The sequence below is a fragment of the Podarcis vaucheri genome, assembly GCF_965113315.1.
Source record: "Podarcis vaucheri genome assembly, chromosome: 5".
Lineage (NCBI taxonomy): Eukaryota > Metazoa > Chordata > Lepidosauria > Squamata > Lacertidae > Podarcis > Podarcis vaucheri.
This window is the reverse complement of record NC_138763.1, coordinates 17,630,543-17,650,939: the sequence shown is the minus strand read 5'-3', so window position 1 is coordinate 17,650,939 and position 20,397 is coordinate 17,630,543. Positions and strand designations below refer to the sequence as shown.

Here is a 20,397-nt window from a genome sequence, read left to right as displayed (position 1 = left end):
GGATCAAAGCGAGTCAGTGATGGCTCAGTGCAACACAATGAAGATAGGTTTTCTTGCACATCCCTTTGGCAGAACCAGCTGTTCTTGTCTAGTACTCTAGAGGGCACCCAAAGGCATTTGTTCAGCTGTCTAAAGTACCAGAAGTTCTGCATCTGTCATGGCAGGCCTTGCTGGGTTGGGACATGGCCAGCAGGAAGTTCACCTGCCAGCATGCCCAGAGGATGTGGAAGAGAAAGAACAGATGGCTCAAGCCAGCATCCTACATCCCATGCTGCAGAACAGGGACATAAGCCAGAAAAATATAGAAAGGAAAACCTTAAATAGAAGTCAGGAACGTTCAGGATCTCTACCCCAGTCATAGATTTGTGACCTCAGACAATTGCTGTGTCTGTCTTTTTTCCTCTAACAGCCCCAAGCCATTGACCCAAGGAGAAAAATACGAGGTCAATGAAAGCAGGAGGAATCCTCCCCATTTTCAGACCCATTCACATGGGTGTCATCAGTTGTTTACATACGGTGATTGCTTATTGTCCTACCATGGGAGGGGATGCAGGTGGCGCTGTGGTCTAAACCTCTGAGCCTCTTGGGCTTGCCAACTGGAAGGCTGACAGTTTGAATCCCTGCGACGGAGTGAGCTCCCGTTGCTCTGTCCCGGTCCTGCCAACTTAGCAGTTCAAAAGCACGCCAGTGCAAGTAGATAAATAGATCCTGCTGTGACAGGAAGGTAAACAGCATTTCCGTGCGCTCTGGCTTCCGTCATGGTGTTCTGTTGCGCCAGAAGTGGTTTAGTCATGCTGGCCACATGACCCAGAAAGCTGTCTACGGACAAACACCGGCTCCCTCGGCCTGAAAGCGAGATGAGCGCCACAACCCATGGTCGGTCGCCTTTGACTAGACTTAATCACTTAGCCGTCCAGGGGTCCTTTACCTTTACCTTTTTACCTACCATGGGGTACATGCAACCACACAGTAGTTTAATACACATTGTGTATTGTGTAAGGCAGCTTTATATTTGCTCACAGTGCCCAATCACGTGGTGCAAATTTGTATCATGCTCCCATTATGCACATTTTTGAAATGGTTGCAGATGTGTGTGTGGTACTATCAGGCTTACAGCAGGAATGGATGCCACCTTTACCTTGTGGTAGCTGGCAACACATGTTAAGTTTAAACATGAGCACCAGGTGCTATATATCTGCTTACGTAGAGCCACACAGTGTCATGTATGAGGGAGAAAATGTAGGATTGCAATGTTGTATCAGACCAAGTAAGCCCAGCTCTCTTTCCATGCATTAGACCACAGGTCTGACTCTGGATAAAACAGCTCTCCGCATTCTAGCAGATCAGAATTTTTTTCCCTGCTCTCAGCAGTGGTGATAAAAAAGAAGAGACAAAAGAATACTGAACTGCTACTGGTACCTCCATGCCCACCTTTCAAACAAAGATGGCAAAATCTGCAATGGGAAATCATAATAAAGCATGTGAATTATGCATTTTCACACGAAATGTTCCTTTGGACACTTGGTGCAAACGTGTGCATAGTTTGTTTTTTGAGAGGAGTTGGTGCTGTATTTGCACATTTTTTTTATTTGTGCAGAGCAGGAACCCAAGACTTGACCATATCACCTTTGCTTCATCCCTTTGAGAGGGGCCTGATACCATATCAGCCTCATTTGGTATTACAGCGATTCTGCCAGCAGCAATAAAGAAAAAGCCTGGCTTTGCAGAAGAGTTTCCAAACAAACAGCCCGTCAGACTGGCTGTGGCAGTTTGTTTTATACCCAGACATTCTGTTGGAAGAAGACAGCTGATCTATCATGCAAAGGATTCTAATTGTTACTTTCTAAGAAAAGAAAAGAAATCACCATTCAAACTGTGTTATGATGAAACATATTTGCGGGTCTGTTTGTCAGTCGCAATGAATATACAAACGCATGTGCGTGACTTGAATGTATCGCCCATCCCGAATCAGTTCCCTCTCTTTGTTTTCCTTGAATTGAGTTCCAAATGAATTTGATGTGTCCTTTGATGTCTCGTGATTGGGCTTTATGGTTCATTTTCTCTCTTTCCCTCTCTCCAGCTTGTCACATTAACACTTACGGACAAAGCTGTCGTCAGCGCTGCAATTGTAAGAACGCAGCACTTTGTGACCACATCACTGGGGCATGCATATGCACAGCTGGATGGAGAGGACCGGTCTGTCAGGAAGGTACATTGTGGATTTAAATTTGGGCCTGGTTTGGCCAAACAGTAGAACAAGGTGGCAATGAAACAAAGGTCTGGTCTTCATATGCAGTAGAATGAGATGGAAAGGTAAAAAAGGCAAAGCACCCCTTGACGGTTAAGTCCAGTCACAGGCAACTATGGGGTCCGGTGCTCATCTCATTTTCAGGCTGAGGGAGCTGGCGTTTGTCCACAGACAGCCTTCTGGGTCACGTGGCCAGCATGACTAAACCGCTTCTGGTGCAACGGAACATTGTGATAGAAGCCAGAGCACACAGAAATGCTGTTTACCTTCCCGCCGCAGTGGTACCTATTTATCTACTTGCACTGGTGTGCTTTTGAACTGTCAGGTTGGCAGGAACTGGGGCAGAGCAGTGGGAACTCACCCCATCACACAGATTCGAACCGCCCACCTTCCAATTGGCAAGCCCAAGAGGCTCCATGGTTTAGACCACAGCACCACCCACGACCCCAGTGAGATGGTAGAGACTTAAGGTAGTAAAATAGCCTGTACCACTTGTGACAGCAGGTAGGGATGCCACTTTTTAATGCATAAAAACACCGCCTGCAGGTAGGAGATTCACATGTCAGTCAGCAATCTGACTGGGACACTTTTACATTGGATCAGAAGTCACCAACCTTTCTGGGCTAGTGGGAACATCTGGAATTTTGAGAAAGTGTTACGAGCACAAATTGGCCGTCATAGGGGTGTGGCATAATGCAAAATGTCTGCCACATCCAAAAGAGCAGGAAAAAAGGCTGGACAAAATGGTAGAGGCATGCCCCATGCCATCATTGCCCCATTAACGGGAGAAAAGACAGCAGCATTAACCCAACGACACTAAATTATATTAGTTTAACTCAAATATCTTTTGATACGGTCATGTTACAACTTTTTACACTGAACATTTCCCCACCTCCCATATGCCCACATTTCATTGGATGCCAAGATTGCATCCCCACCTTACCATCCCAAATGTATTTTAAATTGTTGTAACCCACCCTGGGACCTTGGGGTGAAGAGAGGGCAATAAATTACATTCATCATCATCATCCATTCAGAAATAAGGAGAGGTATAGATAGCTTCTCTATGTAAGCAGGTTTTAAATAGATAATAGTGCGAGTTTGTTGTTCTCAAACCAACACTCCAAGATAAATTGCAAAATTCTCAAACCACACAGTTTTAAGAGCGTTTGCTGTTGTGGCTGCTTTTCATGCCCCCCTAACAAGAAATTCCTGAGGAATAATAGTGAGCAAGGGCAGCTCACTACTCTGGTCTCCCTTAATGGCACTCTTGAACCCATGAGGTACGGAAAGCGTCCTTTGCAACAGTCGAATGCAGAACATGCCTGATCCTCATTTTTTAAAATGACTCCTATGCACAATTTTAGTGATGGCCCTTTCATGTTAAGCTAAAAATATATTCTTGTCCACAGCCTGCCCTCTGGGTCTGTATGGTAAGGACTGCCTGCAGCACTGCATCTGTCAAAACCAAGCTACTTGTGATCCTGCGACTGGAGAGTGCCTATGCCCCAAAGGTTGGACTGGAATAGCCTGTGAACTGGGTAAATTTGAGAAAATATTGTCAATATTGCTTCCATATTCATTTCGGTTCATATAATGGCTCGTCCCCAAAGGGCTTGAGTGAGTAACGGTACACTAGCAATAAACCTACATTGGTTAAACTTGATCTAAGCAGAGCTGAAGGTCAGCTGCCAAGACTGAGTTCTTTTCAGGCTGGACAGTTTCATTCATAAACTAGTGAAAGTCTGTTCTCTTTCACTGCAGAGTGTGAAGCAGGGAAGTATGGAGAAAGGTGTCAGCAGAGCTGCAGCTGTAGCAATGGTGGAATTTGTGATCATCGTTCTGGGAAATGCACTTGTCGTCCAGGCTGGATTGGGGACCATTGTGATACTCGTAAGGATCACAGTTCTTTTAACTTTATAAAAGGCCCCTGTGATAATCGAAAATATTTGTGTTGCTATATCCATTTGTGATTATGTGCCATTTCTGCACTCGCTACATCTTGCAGTTATGTGCCTTTGCACTCTCCCACATAACTCTTGGTCCCGCATCAAGCCTTAAGATAGGAGCTCTAAAGCTGCAGTAATGATATCCGTTACACTGGAGCATTTGCACTGGTGTTTAATGGGACTTCGGTAAAAAGGCCTAAATCAGGCATAGGCGAACTCGAGCCTCCAGATATTTTGGGACTACAGCTCCCATCATCCCTGGCCAATGGTCCTGTTAGGGATGATGGGAGTTGTAGTCCCAAAACATCTGGAGGGCCAAGTTTGCCTATGCCTGGCCTAAATGAATGGTTTCAGGGTTTCCGTCTTAGGGTGCAATCTAAATGAGCGCCCTCTGGTGGTGGGCAACAACAGTGGCTGCAGTAGAAGGTAAGGAGCACAACGACTTGGTCTGATGCCATTACACGAAAGCAGAGAACCCGGTTCAGGATCCAGTGGTTCCTAGGCCAGCTCCGTTTTGCTCACTCCCTGCCTTGGAGTGCCCTGTTTTGGGGCTTTCTGTGGGTTCCCGATAGCATATACTCCCAGTGGACCTATAGCCCACCATAAGCCAGTTTTGGATTTCTCTGTTTGTGTCTTATTTTGCTGACTGAATCAAATGCAAAAACTCGATCTGCGTTCTCTGATTCTTTGCCGTCCTTTCAGGTATGGGGACTCCTGTCTTCCTTTTCCCCCTTTCAAGGTATGGCTTCTTTCTCCTCCTTCAAAACCTATCATCTCAGTAGCTTCTTTTACATACACACCTGCTCTCTTTCTCTTCAGGTGAAAACTGAAGTCAAGGACCCCGTTGTCTATTATGCTTGATGGTAGACAGTGTGACTTTGGTTTCCACCTCTGTCCTAAATCTTGGAATAGCTCACAAATAGGCCAAATACTTTATAGAAACTAGGGGTGGACAGATCACTCAGTTTCTGGTCAGTGCCACTTTCCCATTTCAGCTGAGGTCCAGCACCGAGGGCCTTCTGGCGGTTCCTTCCCTGCAAGAAGTGAGGTTACAGGGAACCAGGCAGAGGGCCTTCTCAGTAGTGGCACCCGCCTGTGAAATGCCGTCCCATCAGATGTCAAGGAAATAAACAACTGTCTGACTTTTAGAAGACATCTGAAGGCAGCCCAGTTTAGGGAAGTTTGTAATGTTTGATGTTTTATCACTTTATTAATATTATTATTAATATTAATATTCTGTTGCATATCCACCCAGAGTGGCTGGGCAAACCCAACCAGATGGGCGGGCTATAAATAGCAAATTATTATTATTATTATTATTATTATTATTATTATTATTATTCACATGTGTTCATGCAAAAGTCTGTTCCATCTCATTTGTGTGTGATTTTATTTTATTTTTAAACTACACAAAATTTGTATATAAATGGTCACAGATGACACTGTGGAATTCTCCTAAGTCCAGCTTGTTTCGTATATTAGCAAACTGATGTGTCTAAATTCATAAGGTTGTAGCCCTACTCAGAGTAGACCCTTTGAAATTAAGCCAGGTCCATTAACTTCAGGGGGTCTACTCTGAATAGGACTCGCATGCGAAACTTTCGAGACTCCTGAGTTATGAAAAATATCCAGAGAGGATGTGCAGCATGTGTAGGCCTCGACTGTGTGGTTGGACACTCATAATATAGATAAAACATTCTAGAATTTTGCTTTACAGGGTTTAACTCTATGCCACACCTTTCAGATTACAAATCCTGACCTTCAGCGTGGCACTCATAATTTTGAGATGTCCTTATTGATAAATATTGACTATTTCCTGAGGTGGTGGTGGTTGCGCTCAAATTATTCAAACCCCCTGCCCTCTGGGAGAGAACGTATTGATTTTGCTTGTGTTTCACAATTTATCCTCAGCTTGTCCAAATGGTTCCTTTGGGGAGAGGTGTGAAGGGCTGTGTGACTGTGAGCACAGCTCCTCCTGCAACCCCCAGACTGGAGTGTGTCACTGTGAAATGGGCTGGAGAGGAGAACAGTGTGACAAGCGTAAGTTCCCATTAAGCTCTCTTTTGCTCTGTGACATCTTAAATCCCACTGACCTGAAGTTGTCCATAAAGGTAAAGGTCCAGTCCAGTCGTGACCGACACTGGGGTTGCAGCGCTCATCTCACTTTATTGGCCAAGGGAGCCGGCGTACAGCTTCCGGGTCATGTGGCCAGCATGACTAAGCCGCTTCTGGCAAACCAGAGCAGCGCACGGAAACGGCGTTTAACTTCCCGCTGGAGCGGTACCTATTTATCTACTTGCACTTTGACGAGCTTTCGAACTGCTAGGTTGGCAGGAGCAGGGACCGAGCAACGGGAGCTCACCCCGTCATGGGGATTTGAACCGCCGACCTTCTGATCGGCAAGTCCTAGGCTCTGTGGTTTAACCCACAGCGCCACCCGCGTGCGTCCCTGAAGTTGTCCATAGTTTTCCAGTAAATGAAAGCTGGGGAGCATAGTCAAAACATGCTCATTTGGGCTATTGTTTCTCTCTCTCTCTGCCACTCTGCCCACAGTGGTTTCTTGGCTTGTGCATGGCTCACTCGACTTGTTTATCCTGAGCACAAGCTACTGGATAACACTGCAGACAACAATAGGGGTTAAACAATGGCATGTGGAGGGGAGAATTCTAGGGAACAGCAAGAGGGCCATTTGGAGCCGTAGGGAGAGGATGGGTCACAGCACTTAGAAGTATATTCAGACTTCTAGCAGAGATGGCTTTGCTTTTATTTTCTCCAGCTTGCCTGCCTGGCTACTATGGCAGCAATTGTACTGAGCGCTGCAAATGCCCTCCAGGTGTCCCTTGCAACCACGTGAGCGGGGAGTGTGGCTGCCCTCCAGGTTTTGTGGGCAGTGGCTGCGAAAGAAGTAAGTCCCCTAATGTTTGTGTGTGTGTTTTGTCATGAAGGAATAAGATTATTCATTCATTCATTCATTTGTTCATTCATTCGTTCATCACCGGAATATGTATACTGCTTAATTGTATAAAGCTCTCTAGGCAGTTAACATAAAATAAAACTTACATTAAAACTCTGGAGAGAAGTCAGAGTTAAAAACAAGCTGACATGAGAAGAGGTTATAAATATGCATCATGAAAGTGAAATGTTAAAAAGACATATCAGTTTTACGTATCTGGGTTGGCTTGCCTAGACAAACAAGATTTTAGCAGGCACTGAAAACAACACAGTAAAGGCACCTGCCTCGTGTCAATGGGCAGGGAGTTCCACAGTGAAAGAAGTGAAGAACAGTATGTGGTTCATTTAATTAATTTAAAGCAAGGTGGGTCATTTAATTAATTTTAAAATCTATACCTCAGATGTATCCCTTATTTATACATTTTGAGGAACTTCTGGCATAAAGCAGCTTACAATAAAAACCAACCCCTATCTGACAATAAGGTATGCAAATACAAAATACAGCACAAGAAAACAATGAACCGGCATGGATAGTGGAGCACAGAAACAGAGTACAGTGGTGCCCCGCAAGACAAATGCCTTGCAAGACGAAAAACTCGCTAGACGAAAGGGTTTTTCGGTTTTGCGTTGCTTCGCTAGACAAATTTCCCTATGGGCTTGCTTCGCAAGACGAAAACGTCTTGCGCTTTTTTCTTACAAGCCGCTTGAAGAGGCGCAGTTGCGACGGACCGTGCTTCGCAAAACGAAAAAGATCGCAAGACGAAAAGACTCGCGGAACGAATTCTTTTCGTCTTGCGAGGCACCACTGTATCTAGCATAATGATATAACTGTAGAGTTGGAAGGGACCACGAGAGCCATCTAGTCCATTCCCTGCAATGCAGGAATCTTTTGCGCAATGTGGGGCCGGAACCCACAACCTGAGATGAAGAGTCTTGTGTTCTACCAAGTGAGTAATTACAGCTCATAAAACAGTAGGAAGGCACACCAACAAGAATTTCAGAGCGGCTAATTTGAAAAGGCTTGGGAGAGAGCTGCAAAGGAGAAAGAGAGGTAGCCCATAAACCCAGGACACAGAGCAGGAACCTATGGATTCCCATTACGTTCAAACTGGACCTTACTGAGATTTTGACTCATTGAACCCAAAGGGTGCTTCGCATGTGCAGTTCTTGCTTTGAAGGTCTATAGTGTTTGGTACACACGATTTCCTCCAATGCCCTAGCAGGTGCAGAAATGGAGCATTGATTTCTCCCACCACACTTGAGGCCGGTTCATACAGGCCCATTCATCATTTGCCAACAGATCCATGAAGTGATGGCTCTATTGTGTGAATGGGTCATCAGAGATAACACTTTCACACCACTTCAAAAATGCTATGCAATTAGTTTCAATGTTAACTTTAACCAATTCATGTTAATGGATTGGTTTAACATCAATTGGTTTAACCGCCTGGGATAACTCAGCTGGTAGAACATGAGACTCTTAATCTCAGGATTGTGGGTGCAAGCCCCACATTGGGCAAAAAGATTCCTTTTTGCAATAGCAGGGGTTGGACTAGATGACCGTCGTGGTCTTTTCCAACTCTACAATTCTATCGTTCTGTGTGAGTTGCCATGTGACATGATCAAGTGTCCTTGCATGTGTGAACCAGCTCTTAAGTAACTTGGATGCTTTCCCATGACATGTCACTGGAAACACACAATTTAAACATACACTTGTATTTGTGGTGGAGAATAGCTCACGTAGCCTGAACCGCAGACTTTTAGCATGAGCTCCCCGCCAGGGCAGAGAGAGAGAACCAGGAAAGAAACAGCATAAGCATTTGAAGCTGACTTGAAGCTTTAAGGCATCTGCGGGCGAGAGAGTCACCACACATATTTGGGAGACTCTCCTGAGTTTTATTATTTTAGTCGATTTTCCTTGACATCAACCTATGACTTTCTCTAAGTGACAAGAAAATTGCAACTGGCCCATGACAGTTGGGCACAAATTGACTGAGCAAAACAAAATCAAACCACAAAGTAATCCCCAAGCAAACGTAATAAACCCAAAGTCCCAGAGGGCAGCATTCTTCTGCAGGCAGCGGTCTTATTGAATAAATTCTACCCGGCTCTTTCTTTGAGCACTGTGTTTACCAAGACAAATGTAATTCATCGGTTTACATTTCCTCTTCCCTCAGCTTGTCTGCCAGGCACATATGGGGAGAACTGTAACCAAGTATGTCAGTGCTCTGGAAAGAATGAAGAGTGCCATCATGTCACCGGCAAGTGTGGCTGCCTGCCAGGTTACTACGGAATCCGCTGTGACCTTCGTAAGTGTCACTCTCACTTCATCAACATTCGCCTTTGCTTGATTGTTAGGATCAGATTTGAATAGGGACTTGGCCCTTCGTTCTCTTAACAATGGTGGCGCTCTTCCTAGGTAATGCAGAGATATGTTTTTATACTTATATTCACATGATTATATTTTAAAATACCTGTTCTAGTTTTATTTATACCCTGCCCATCTGGCTGGGTTTCCCCAGCCACTCTGAGCGGCTTCCAACAGAACACTAAAATACAATAACCTATTAAACAATAAAAGATTCCCTAAATAGGGCTGCCTTCAGATGCCTTCTAAAAGTCTGGTAGTTGTTTTTCTCTTTGACATCTGTACGGAGGGCGTTCCACAGGGCAGGTGCCACTACCAAGAAGGCCCTCTGACTGGTTCCCTGTAACTTGGCTTCTCGCAGTGAGGGAACTGCCAGAAGGCCCTCGGCGCTGGACCTCAGTGTCCAGGCAGAACGATGGGAGTGGAGACACTCCTTCAGGTATACTGGACCGAGGCCATTTAGGGCTTAAGTAGGTGATGTGTTAGAAGTTAAAACACCATTTTGAACCATTTGGGCCATCGTATTTGCAACCTCAAGCCAGCATAAGCCAGCGGGGTTGTTGTTTTTATTTTGATTATATATTTTGTGGTTTTATATTCTGATTTTGTTCTGTGAATCGCCCTGAGACCTCTAGGTATAGGGCAGTATATGAATTCAATAGATGATGATGATGATATTGGGAAGGCTGGACTTGGACCTCGGAGCGTTGGGTACTAATTGTTGGTCAGTCATGAACTCACAAGGACCATGTTGCCCAGCCTTAATTCTTCATCTGTAAAATGGGGATTACCAGGCCCAAATCTCACGCTTGTTTTGATGTGGCACAGCCATTGCAAAATGATTTCACTTAATTCCATGCGGTGAGTGGTTCTTGTTTGTGCATGTGGGTTTACTCCTCTCCATGTTGACAGCCGATATTAATAAACTCATATAGTTTGTTCCAAAGTGTGCATTTTCAAGCGCAGTGCAGAAGGAAATTTCTATCCACAACTGCTGTCTTGGTCTACATGTCTGGTGTCATACTTTGCTTTAAAACGGCTGTGGAAATGCTTTTTAAAAAATCTGTGCAACCAGGGTTGATAACATTTACAAATTGGTACTGCATCTAAATTTACAAATCACACAGGGTTATAGATTTAAGAGATAGAGGCTGCGAGTTGGCAAACCCAGGTTTAGTATATATTTATGTGCATATTTATACTCTATCTGTCGTTTTTCACTTTAAAATGTTCTAAACCACATTAAGCCAATGGGACAGGGTGGGATATAAATTTAAATAAAAGGACTGATTTATAGGTGGGAAGAATTTATTGCAAAGCACATTCTGCTGGGTAAAGGACTCTTTCCCAATTATCCATTAACAATTTTATTAGTGCTAAAAGCATTAATTGGTGGATTGGTATGATGAATCAATCAGCATATTTATCACAGACTTTAAATGGCTGTAATTGATTATCTCTTCTGTAAAAGGGTGTACAGTACAGTTGGCAGCGTAGAAAACAAGCTGGGTGCATCTTCTTGATTTAGGAAATATGCTTGGCTTAATTTTCCTTATCAAGTGACATTGATATTGATATTTATTTCTGATAGTGAATATGAGAGTTGCTACTGCAAAGGAAAATTAGATACTGCATACACTTCAGAGATAATGTCCCTGGGAATTTAAAGGGAAGTCAAAATATTTTTGGTAAAATTAAAAGTTTGTAGGGAGAAGTATTTCACACATCTCTAAAAGCTGTTTCACATATCTTCCATTGCCTCTGACTCGCACACACTACCCCCAAAAAGTTTCCCAAAAGCTCAAAGCATTTTGGATGGTGGTTATAAAAAAGACATGCTGCAAGTAACAATAAATCAAAAGCAATCTGTTAAAGTCAGCCTTTACACTGCACAACCTTCACAGGAACAATCAAATTAAAACAAATTGCTGTCCTGAGTCAAGGAATGCAGAGTAACCTGAAGGACATACCACCAGTTGGCCAAGACTTTCTTCATAATAACTTTTTTTTTAAATCAGCAAAGCCATGTGTCTAACAGTGACTTCAGTGAAATGATTTGTGGAGTGGAACAAAAACGATGAATTGTAAGAAACACGAACTGATCTGGCTAAAAAGGAGGATTATAATTCATTATATTTTTATTTCCAGCTTTAAATTAGCATTTTCTTCTTGCTGTTCGCATCCTCTTCTAAGAATAAAACACCTTCCCTTTAGTTCACAGCCTGGATTTTTTTTTCTGGCAGGCTGTGTGTGATGCACATAAGTTGGGAGTTATTCTGGTGTGCCCCATGCTTTCTGCACTGATCTTACAGGAAGACAGGGCATTTTAGCCCAGGGCTAAAGACATTAGGTGAGTTCACACATGCATGCACATTGCTTGCTTTGTGTCTTTGCAGCTACTGAATGTGTGAACAACCACCATTGTAAAGCAGTGATCTGATATGGGATGATAGGAGCATTCTCCCTGTGGTGTTTGAGCTGCCATAGGCCATTCACACATGCAAGTCAACCCTTGATGCCCCACTCAGCCATTGATAGGCATGCCACTGTGAACTGGCTGAGCATACATCCAGGGCTGCCTCTGTTTTTCCACGGTAGACAGAAATTTGACTTTTCTTTTACAAAAAGGTGGAAGGCTTACCTGCACCCATTTGCAGCAAACATAGGAAACCATGGCTGGAGGAGTGGTGGTTAATGTGTCCTCCCTCACACTACTGCTACAGCAAGGATTGTTGGACTCCAACTCCCATCAGTCCTGGATGATGGAAGTTGTAGTCCAGCAGTATCTGGAGGGCTGTTGTTGTTTAGTTGTTTAGTCGTTTAGTCGTGTCCGACTCTTCGTGACCCCATGGACCAGAGCATGCCAGGCACTCCTGTCTTTCCCTGCCTCCCGCAGTTTGGTCAAACTCATGCTGGTAGCTTTGAGAACACTATCCAACCTTCTCATCCTCTGTCGTCCCCTTCTCCTTGTGCCCTCCATCTTTCCCAACATCAGGGTCTTTTCCAGGGAGTCTTCTCTTCTCAGCTTGGAGTCTCAGCTTCAGGATCTGTCCTTCCAGTGAGCACTCAGGGCTGATTTCCTTCAGAATGGATAGGTTTGATCTTCTTGCAGTCCATGGGACTCTCAAGAGTCTCCTCCAGCACCATAATTCAAAAGCATCAGTTCTTTGGCGATCAGCCTTCTTTATGGTCCTTCCATACATCACTACTGGGAAAACTATAGCTTTAACATCTGGAGGGCTATTGGTTCCCTACTCCTGCCCTACAAGATCCTGCGAAGTTGCACGATATTTCCAGATCAAGTCCTGTGGATTGGTCCCGTGAAGCTTTCAGTCCAATAAAAGGGCGTACAGTGTGAAATACATAATATAGTAATTGCAGATGGATTGCGTCCTGCAGTTGCAGTCCAGCACAGCATTACAAGTATTTACATTCTGTTTATTTCAATGGGACTTAACAGGCACATACATTTCTCCTTGTCAGTTGTTCATATTTACAAGACCAGAAACTAATTTAATGATTTACTACTTTTCAGTAAATCATAATACTAATTAACTGTTGGAAGATGCTTCGTTCGACCCTGGCTGGCTTTATTACAAAGCCTTACTGCTCATGAAAAGGATATTTGCACTGTTCTTGGACACCATCTGTTTATCTTACTGATGGAAGGTTCTTGTGGAAGGCTCACACCACTGGAATGATGGTTTCACAGCAACAGCAGCTTGGCAAATGGTGACAAGAGGAGTAGGAGAGGAGAGAAGACATCTGCAAGGAAGCATAACTGGAAGATCCTCTGAGAACATGGTAGCCCCATGTGTCCCACATTGACATGTGTACCAAACACAGCCAAACTTGCTCCTTCCTATGGATGACTCAGTGCATTGGCCAAGCTAAATGAAAGAATGGAGGAAATGAAAGAAATAGGATTCTCCGCTCCCAAATCATATCTTTGCTCTGCATGAGCATGCCTGAACCTGTGTATCTATGGACTCTACTACTGAAAACACATCTCAGTAGCAGAATACATGGTTTTCATCTTTAGTCTTGGATAGCCAGTCTAGGAAACACTCATGCCTGAGATCATGAAGAACAAATTACTAGACAGGACCAAGCTAGATGCCTCTCAAGAATGGGCACTTCCAAGCAGTTTACTGAGCATTCACCTTTATTTTTTTGCAGTAAGGTTTTTGATGGCATTGGCTATTTAATGAGCATTCATTTTGATTTGTCTATGTAGAGGTTAGATGCTGTTATCAAATCGACTACTATTCCATGTTTTCCAGTCACTTATCACAAAAAGCTAGAAATTTGGGGAAAGTGGGTATGTTGCAGGAGACCTCCCAGTTAACCATAACTGCACGACCTGAATTTGCTGGCATGTCATCGAACCTTACCTGAAAAGAGCAACAATCTGTTCACATGCTTCTTTGTGTAATATTTAGGTTGGCCCTCTGAGCTGAGGATATTAGGGTAGGTCAGAGATAGCCAAGGTGGTACCCTCTAGAAGTTGTTGAGATGCATTTCCCACCATCCCTGACCATTGGCCATGCTAGCAGGGACTGATGACAACTGTGGTCCAAAAACATCTGCAGGGGACCTTGTGTTGGCTGCCGCTGGGTTAGATGTACCAACAGTCTGTTTTAGTGTAAGGCAGCTTCATGCATCATAGAACATTGGTGCTTGGTTGAAGATTAATGCTGAAAAAGGGACCCCTGTGGTCAAACCATTAGCCTGGTTTGGCCAAGGTTGCATGTTCAATCCCCCCCCATATTCCTGAATTGCAGAGGTTGAAGTAGATAGTCCTTGGGGTCCCTTCCAGTTCTACAATTCTATGATTCTACTATCTCCAGGGCAGGAACATTTAGTATGCTTTAAAAAAAATAAAAAATTAGTTTGGGAGTGTACAAAGCCTCTCCCAAAGAACTTGAGCTGGATTGAGTCCAACCAGCATGTGGTTGGATAGGGCTGGAAACCTTTCCTGGCAACAATTGCTATACTTATAGTACTATGAGAGGGAGAGAGAAAAAGCAGCACAAGAAATTATCCATAAAAGGTGTAGCTGGCTGGTAAGCAGAGGCTTTTAGCCGCCAAGAGCAACTGGGCTTTCATGTTCTCGAATTTTGGAGTGAAGAATTGAAATAGTGTGTCTTGGCAGGGACCAAAGGAAGCAGATAGCCTAGCAATAAGAATCGTTTTATTCACCCATAAATCAGTGCAAGGGCATATATGTCTGATGCACGATAGCAACACACCCCAACATCTAAATTTGCTCTAGTGAGCAGTAAATGTCATGGCATCACTCAGCTGTATCCAGATGAAAGGCACACCGAAACAAGGTGTTTGAATGGCAACAAGCATTGGTTAAGGGTGGAGCTACACATTAAAGAGACCAGGAACGGATGCTGAAAAAGCCAGACTCCTGTTCCCCCAACCCCAGTGATGCTAGGACCTGGTTGGAAAAGGGGGCACCATAATGATACCAGGACACTGATCAGTTGAACAAAGTGTTAGGATGGGGGGTAACTTGGCTGATTTCAGTGGTAGCTCCACAATCATCTTAATTCCTTCTTAAGAGGAATTAATGTCCAAAGAGCTGTCACAAGGAAGATGGAGCAAGCTTGTTTTCTCCCAGTCTCTAGGCTAGGACCCAAACCAATGGATTCAAGTTACAAGAAAGGAGATTCTGACTAAACACCAGGAAGAACTTTCTGACCTTACGAGCTGTGGAGGGGACTCCCACAACAGGTGGTGGACTCTCCTTCCTAGGTGGTTTTTAAGCAGAGATTTGTGATCATGGGTCCGTGTGGCCTTCAGTCCTGTCCCCCAAATGGACACGTTGGGCAGGGTGCTAGGAGGGCCACAAAAAACTGTGATACTCAGATGCTGCTTTTATATCTCGACCACACCTACTTTGACAGGCCATTTCCAGAGGGTTGACTATGGGTGAGTGTGGCAACCAACCATTTCTGCTTCAGCTGCAACAATGTGTGATTTTTCCCTTAAAGCAAATAGTAGTTTGAGATTCACCTTAGGACCACAGCAGAGGAGAAAAGGGTAAAATTGCCTGTCAGTTCCATGAATAATCACCCTTCTCAGCTGATGCTGTTTGCTTTTTATTACTATTATATTATTTTTAATCCAAGCATGTTGCAAATATGCATTTGCTGTCACATGTGCTAATTTGGCTCATCAGTTTTTCAGTAGATCTCGGGTGATCTTTCAGTTTTGACAGCCAAACTGTGCTATGGGTCTTCAGAACATCTGGGTTCCAGAAGGAAGCTGTTACTGGGAACATCAAACAGTGTGTGGAGGGTGGTGGGAGAAAAAGAGAGAATTGGGAGCATGCTCATCCATGGGGGCGCAAGAGGGCACCACCACCCCAGATGAACCAACCCCCCCCAATTTCCAGCTTTAACTTTTCAAAAACACTTTATAACCAGAGCAAAACATGAAACAGGCAATGTCCTATCCTTGACTGCAGCAATGGTGGTGTTTCAAATGTGTGTGTTTTGTGGGGGGTGGGGTTTGGTTTTGTTCTTGCAGATCATTCGTGTGTGTGTGTGTGTGTGTGTGTTGGTAAGGAAAGCCCCCACTACTTGCTACTGCTGTGAAAGGATTTAAGAACTGATGGTCATGGCAGGACTAATCCAGGCCAGAAGGAAGAAATCAGGAAATGACTTAGAGGGTTGGCTGCCATTCCTGCAGTTCCCAGAAGAAAAAAAAACATAACACAGATACACAGGAAACTGTTAAATTAGAAAATGTCTTTATTAGATAACTGGCAGTTGGAAGCTGAAACCCTCTTTTTATGGGTGCTTAGCATACGAAAACGGCAGGGCTGTGTGTGAACTGGCCGCGTCGTCTTCAGACAGCCCATTTTGGGAAAGTGGGAACAGACAAGGGCGCTGTATTAAATGATAATTGAGTTAAATGTTGGCCACAGACGTGTGCGATCCATTGCTCGCAGTTGAACTGAAATAAATAGCAAGTTAGGAGGGTAAGTTTACTGGTAAGCGGAAGAATTATATGAATTGCCCTAACCATTTCCAGTCATGGAACAAAACGGTGTCAGTGTGAACTGGAAAACAATTCCATGAGCTTTGCCAAGTAAGAGTTGTGGGGACAAGGGAGTGGGAGATTCAGACTCAGGTGTCTGATGCAGAGTAAATAGCAAACTATTTAAACAAAAGCCAACTAGTGACCAGAAGGGAAGTGTGGTGGGCGAAAGAGACATTCATCGCAAGACAAGCCAAATGAGGTCATTATATGAAGGGTGTGTTCTATCCGCTTGGTAGATATTAAAAAAGGATGCTGGAGTGATTCAGTTTTCTCTGCCAGGAACCGAGATTTCAAATATAGACACCAAAAGCAGCAGAATTCAAGTCTCTCTCTCTGTCTCCCTGTGTGTGTGTCTTAAATTGCCAAAAGAGAGGGGGAAACTGATCTACTCAGACTGTTTGATCAGTTGTTGACTGTATATTTGAAGCAAAAGAGATTTCTTAGGTATTGCAGTGACTCAAGGTTACTTTTTGAATTCACGTCTCCTTGGTCTCCAACCAACTGGGCAACTAAACTCATTGCAAGGGGGGGGGGGCAGATAAACTTTTGTTTTCCAAGCATTCAAAAGAGAGAAAGCATGCTAATAAACATCCCTGTTTAAACTATGACACATTCAGGATATAGGTGGTACCTATTGAAGGATGTGAGAGTAGCTATGAAGTGGTCCTTTCAGAGTGGTGAGCCTGGTAGGTTCAATATTGCCTGCTGCAATGATGATATGGATCCACACCATATCATTTTATAAAAAAAAAAATTTTATTGGGTTTTCACATTTTATATAGACAAAAACAAAAACACAAAAAACAAGTAAACACATAAACAAAGAAAAAAAAAGAAAACAACAACAAACATATATACTTTCCCGAAAATGTTATTTCCTAACCCTGGTCATTGACTTCCCCCTACCCCCTCTCTTGCATCCCCATTTCCAAATTTATGTCAGCAAATTGGCATTTCCCTGTCTTAATATTAGTCCTTTTATAAAAGCAAACAAAATTAATTTTTTCTAAGTTGGACCTCAATTCCCTTCCATCGATTTCCCATTTTGTCTTGAATAATGATCTTTTTAACCAAATCCCATAATCATGAGTGTTGTTAGAACTTAATTTTTCCCTCCCTCCCATCCCCGGTTTGCGTCCCTTCCCAAAGCATGTCCAAAATAACAGTTATTAGCCCGGGTTCCTCACGTCCGAGGCCCTCCAGTCTCTTTCAGTCCCTCTCCGCCGGTCTTGTTGGTAATCCTTTATGCCAGTCGTCACATCTCGAAAGAGTTCTTTCACCATCAATCCAAAGTCTCTTCCCATATTTGCAAACAGCTGCTGAAGAGTTTCCACAAGGCATGAATCTTGAAGGTAATCAAAGTCAGAGTCTATGTGGAGGCCCCGATTATATTTCTTTATTTTAAATTCCTTAATTTCATAGACTCCCAGGGCCTCCACTTTCGTCTTCTGCATCTTTCGTGGATTTATAGTAGATTTACTCCAATAATCTCCTTGTTTGTATTCCACAGGCGTCAGCTTCTGCTCAGTATTTTCCCACATCACTTCTTCTCTTTCTTGTTTTGTCTTCTCCTCTTCTTTTATTATCATTTCTGGTTCAGCTGTGGATTCTTTCTCATTGAGGTCCTCGTTACATTCAGCAGGACTACTTGTTTCAGAAGTCAAGGTCATCAATTGTTCACTCATAGCCGTAGTCTGCTCTTGTAAGATTCCAACCAAATAAAACATCCTTTCGATTTCTCCCAGTATCTTTCCATCCACAGCCATTGTAGTTCCACAGAATTCCCTCTAGAGGGAATCTGGTTACTTAGTATTCTTTTCCCCAACAGTCCTCTGTCTTGTTATTGTTTCTTTATTTCCAACAATTTTAGATCAATTGTAACTCTTTTTAATCCAGAGGTAACTTAGGTAGCAATTTTCCACTATTAACAGTCCGTTTGACAGCTTTGACAGCTGTCAAACTCTGCACTTCTTAAACCAGCTCCAAAGCAGGACGCTCCCGGGCCCGGGAGGGGGGGTTGTTTACAACAGAGCATAAAACATCCAACACTCCTCTCTCCTGCTCAAAATTTCCAAATCTTGGAAGTCACTGTCTTTTTTAAAACTCACCCTTTACAGGGTAGGCACTCCAGCTTAGTTCTTTTTTCGTTGCTCTAGATCGTCTGCAAGGTAGGGGGTGCGGACTTCCTTTTAGCACATCCCCCGATCGTCTCAAATTCAGTGGATAAATTTCTTAAAAGCCAAGTCCAAATTACTCACGGGTTGTTTTTTCAGCCGAATTTCAAGGAAGGAAGTCAGCGCTCTCCGGTCATGGCTCGCGGCTTCGCTCAGCAGAGGTAGCGATGGACTCTCAGTGCCGCGCCACCCCCGTATCCCCTCCGCAGCCTTTAAAAAGGCTCTTCGCGAATCAGGGGGGGCGCTTAAGGCACCCGCCGAGTCTTCAGTCCGCAGGCACCGCGCCTGCGGTTTTAAGGGTCCCCGTGTCGCCGGCACGGCAAGACCCGTCCCCTGCTGAGCCGATTCCCTCCGGAGCTCGGAGGGAATCCGCCATTCCCAGATCGCGTCAACCCCCGGAAGTCACACCATATCATTTTAAGCATATCTCTCGCTCCCCCAAGAATCCTGGGAATCGTAGTTTGCCTCTCAAAGAGCTATAAATCCCTGCACCCTCAACAAACCAGAGTTTCCAGGCTTCTTTAGGAGAAACTGTGTTCTTTAGCTGTGAGGTGTGGATTTGACCAGCGATGGAGGTTGCATGGCCCTGTTGGGCTAAAAAGCTGGTGCTGGTCTTTTAGGTAGGAGTGCCACCTTGGTTCTTGTGGTTGACTCAATGTTGGGGTTCCCCTGGCTCAGAAGCCAAGAGGCTGGTGGCATAAAAAAACCCCTAAGAAATTATGGAGGAAAACCATTTGGTCTGAACTTGGATGATCCCCAGTCATATATAAAGCTCTCACTGCAGTCTCTTCCCCTCAGCTGAAGCCTAGATGTGAGCTTAGTTGAGGGGAAAGTATTGGGTGAGTGGAGGAATTGCAGGAAGATAAGCATGAGAAAAAGTAGTCTACTGTCATCCATTTGGCCCCTTTGTTCTAAAATCAGGACCCACCCAGATTTTTTTTTATGTGACTGGAGTAAACCAGGGCTGCCAAGATCACACCAAAGGCTGCATGTGAGGAGAGGCCACTTGCTTGAAATTCATTGTGTCTACACAGCCCAGGTTTCTGCACTGAATGGCTTTTCTCAGAGATGCTTTCTCCTGACTTCAACAGGATGCCCCAAAGGAACATACGGCCCGCATTGCCGGAAAGCATGTCAGTGTCTGAATGGAGGGCATTGTGACACTGTGACAGGAGCCTGTGACTGCCTGCCTGGTTTCATCGGAGCGGACTGTGGGAAAAGTAAGTGCCTCTCTAGGCCAGTGTCTTGTTTCCCACAGTAGCCAATCAAATGTCTGCGGGCAGCCCATGCACTGGGCATGAGGAAGTGAGCTCCATATATCACAATGAGTACAGTTGCTGGCACACATTTAAACATGGAGCAATCCCAGCCCCTGGTGAGGAAGCAGTGGAGCTTATTTAACACAAAATGTCTAACGATGCTAAATATTTTCTAGCAAACAGGCTGTGTACATGCCATGCTTTTAAAGCACATTCAGGGCACATTCTGCCCACCCAAAACTATGCAAGGAACTGTAGCCTGCCCTCCCCAGAGCTACAATTCCCAGCACCCTTAACAAAATGCAGCTTCCAGGAAATGGGGGGAGGGGGGTAATTCTCTGAATGTGTTTTCAGTCTGTGTTGGGTACACAGCCTTAGTAGAGTAAAA

General features: G+C 44.2%; 1 protein-coding gene and 1 long non-coding RNA gene across 10 annotated transcripts in view; one reads left to right on the top strand and one right to left on the bottom strand.

Annotated features, from left to right (window-relative positions):
• LOC309533018 (uncharacterized protein) overlaps positions 1-20,397 on the top strand; it is a 219,310-nt gene that overhangs the window by 187,977 nt on the left and 10,936 nt on the right. For 5 of the 8 annotated variants that reach the window (XR_014220091.1, XM_082223867.1, XM_082223871.1 and 2 more), the window contains 7 exons: positions 2,081-2,209; positions 3,661-3,789; positions 4,013-4,141; positions 6,109-6,237; positions 6,974-7,102; positions 9,327-9,458; positions 19,842-19,970. Coding sequence is in view for 7 of the 8 variants with exons in the window: in XM_082223867.1 (XP_082079993.1) it covers positions 2,081-2,209; positions 3,661-3,789; positions 4,013-4,141; positions 6,109-6,237; positions 6,974-7,102; positions 9,327-9,458; positions 19,842-19,970 (906 nt within the window). In the remaining variant the exon portion in view is untranslated. The remainder of the gene's footprint in view (positions 1-2,080; positions 2,210-3,660; positions 3,790-4,012; positions 4,142-6,108; positions 6,238-6,973; positions 7,103-9,326; positions 9,459-19,841; positions 19,971-20,397) is intronic. The other 3 variants (XM_082223869.1, XM_082223868.1, XM_082223870.1) reach the window with 3 other exon arrangements.
• LOC309533334 overlaps positions 12,742-20,397 on the bottom strand; it is a 47,206-nt gene continuing 39,550 nt past the window's right edge. Inside the window, exon 5 of one of the 2 annotated variants that reach the window (XR_014220126.1) lies at positions 12,742-13,407. This is a non-coding gene — a long non-coding RNA (uncharacterized lncRNA). Of the gene's footprint in view, positions 13,408-15,632; positions 15,803-20,397 lie in introns of those variants that run through there. The other variant, XR_014220127.1, reaches the window with a different exon arrangement.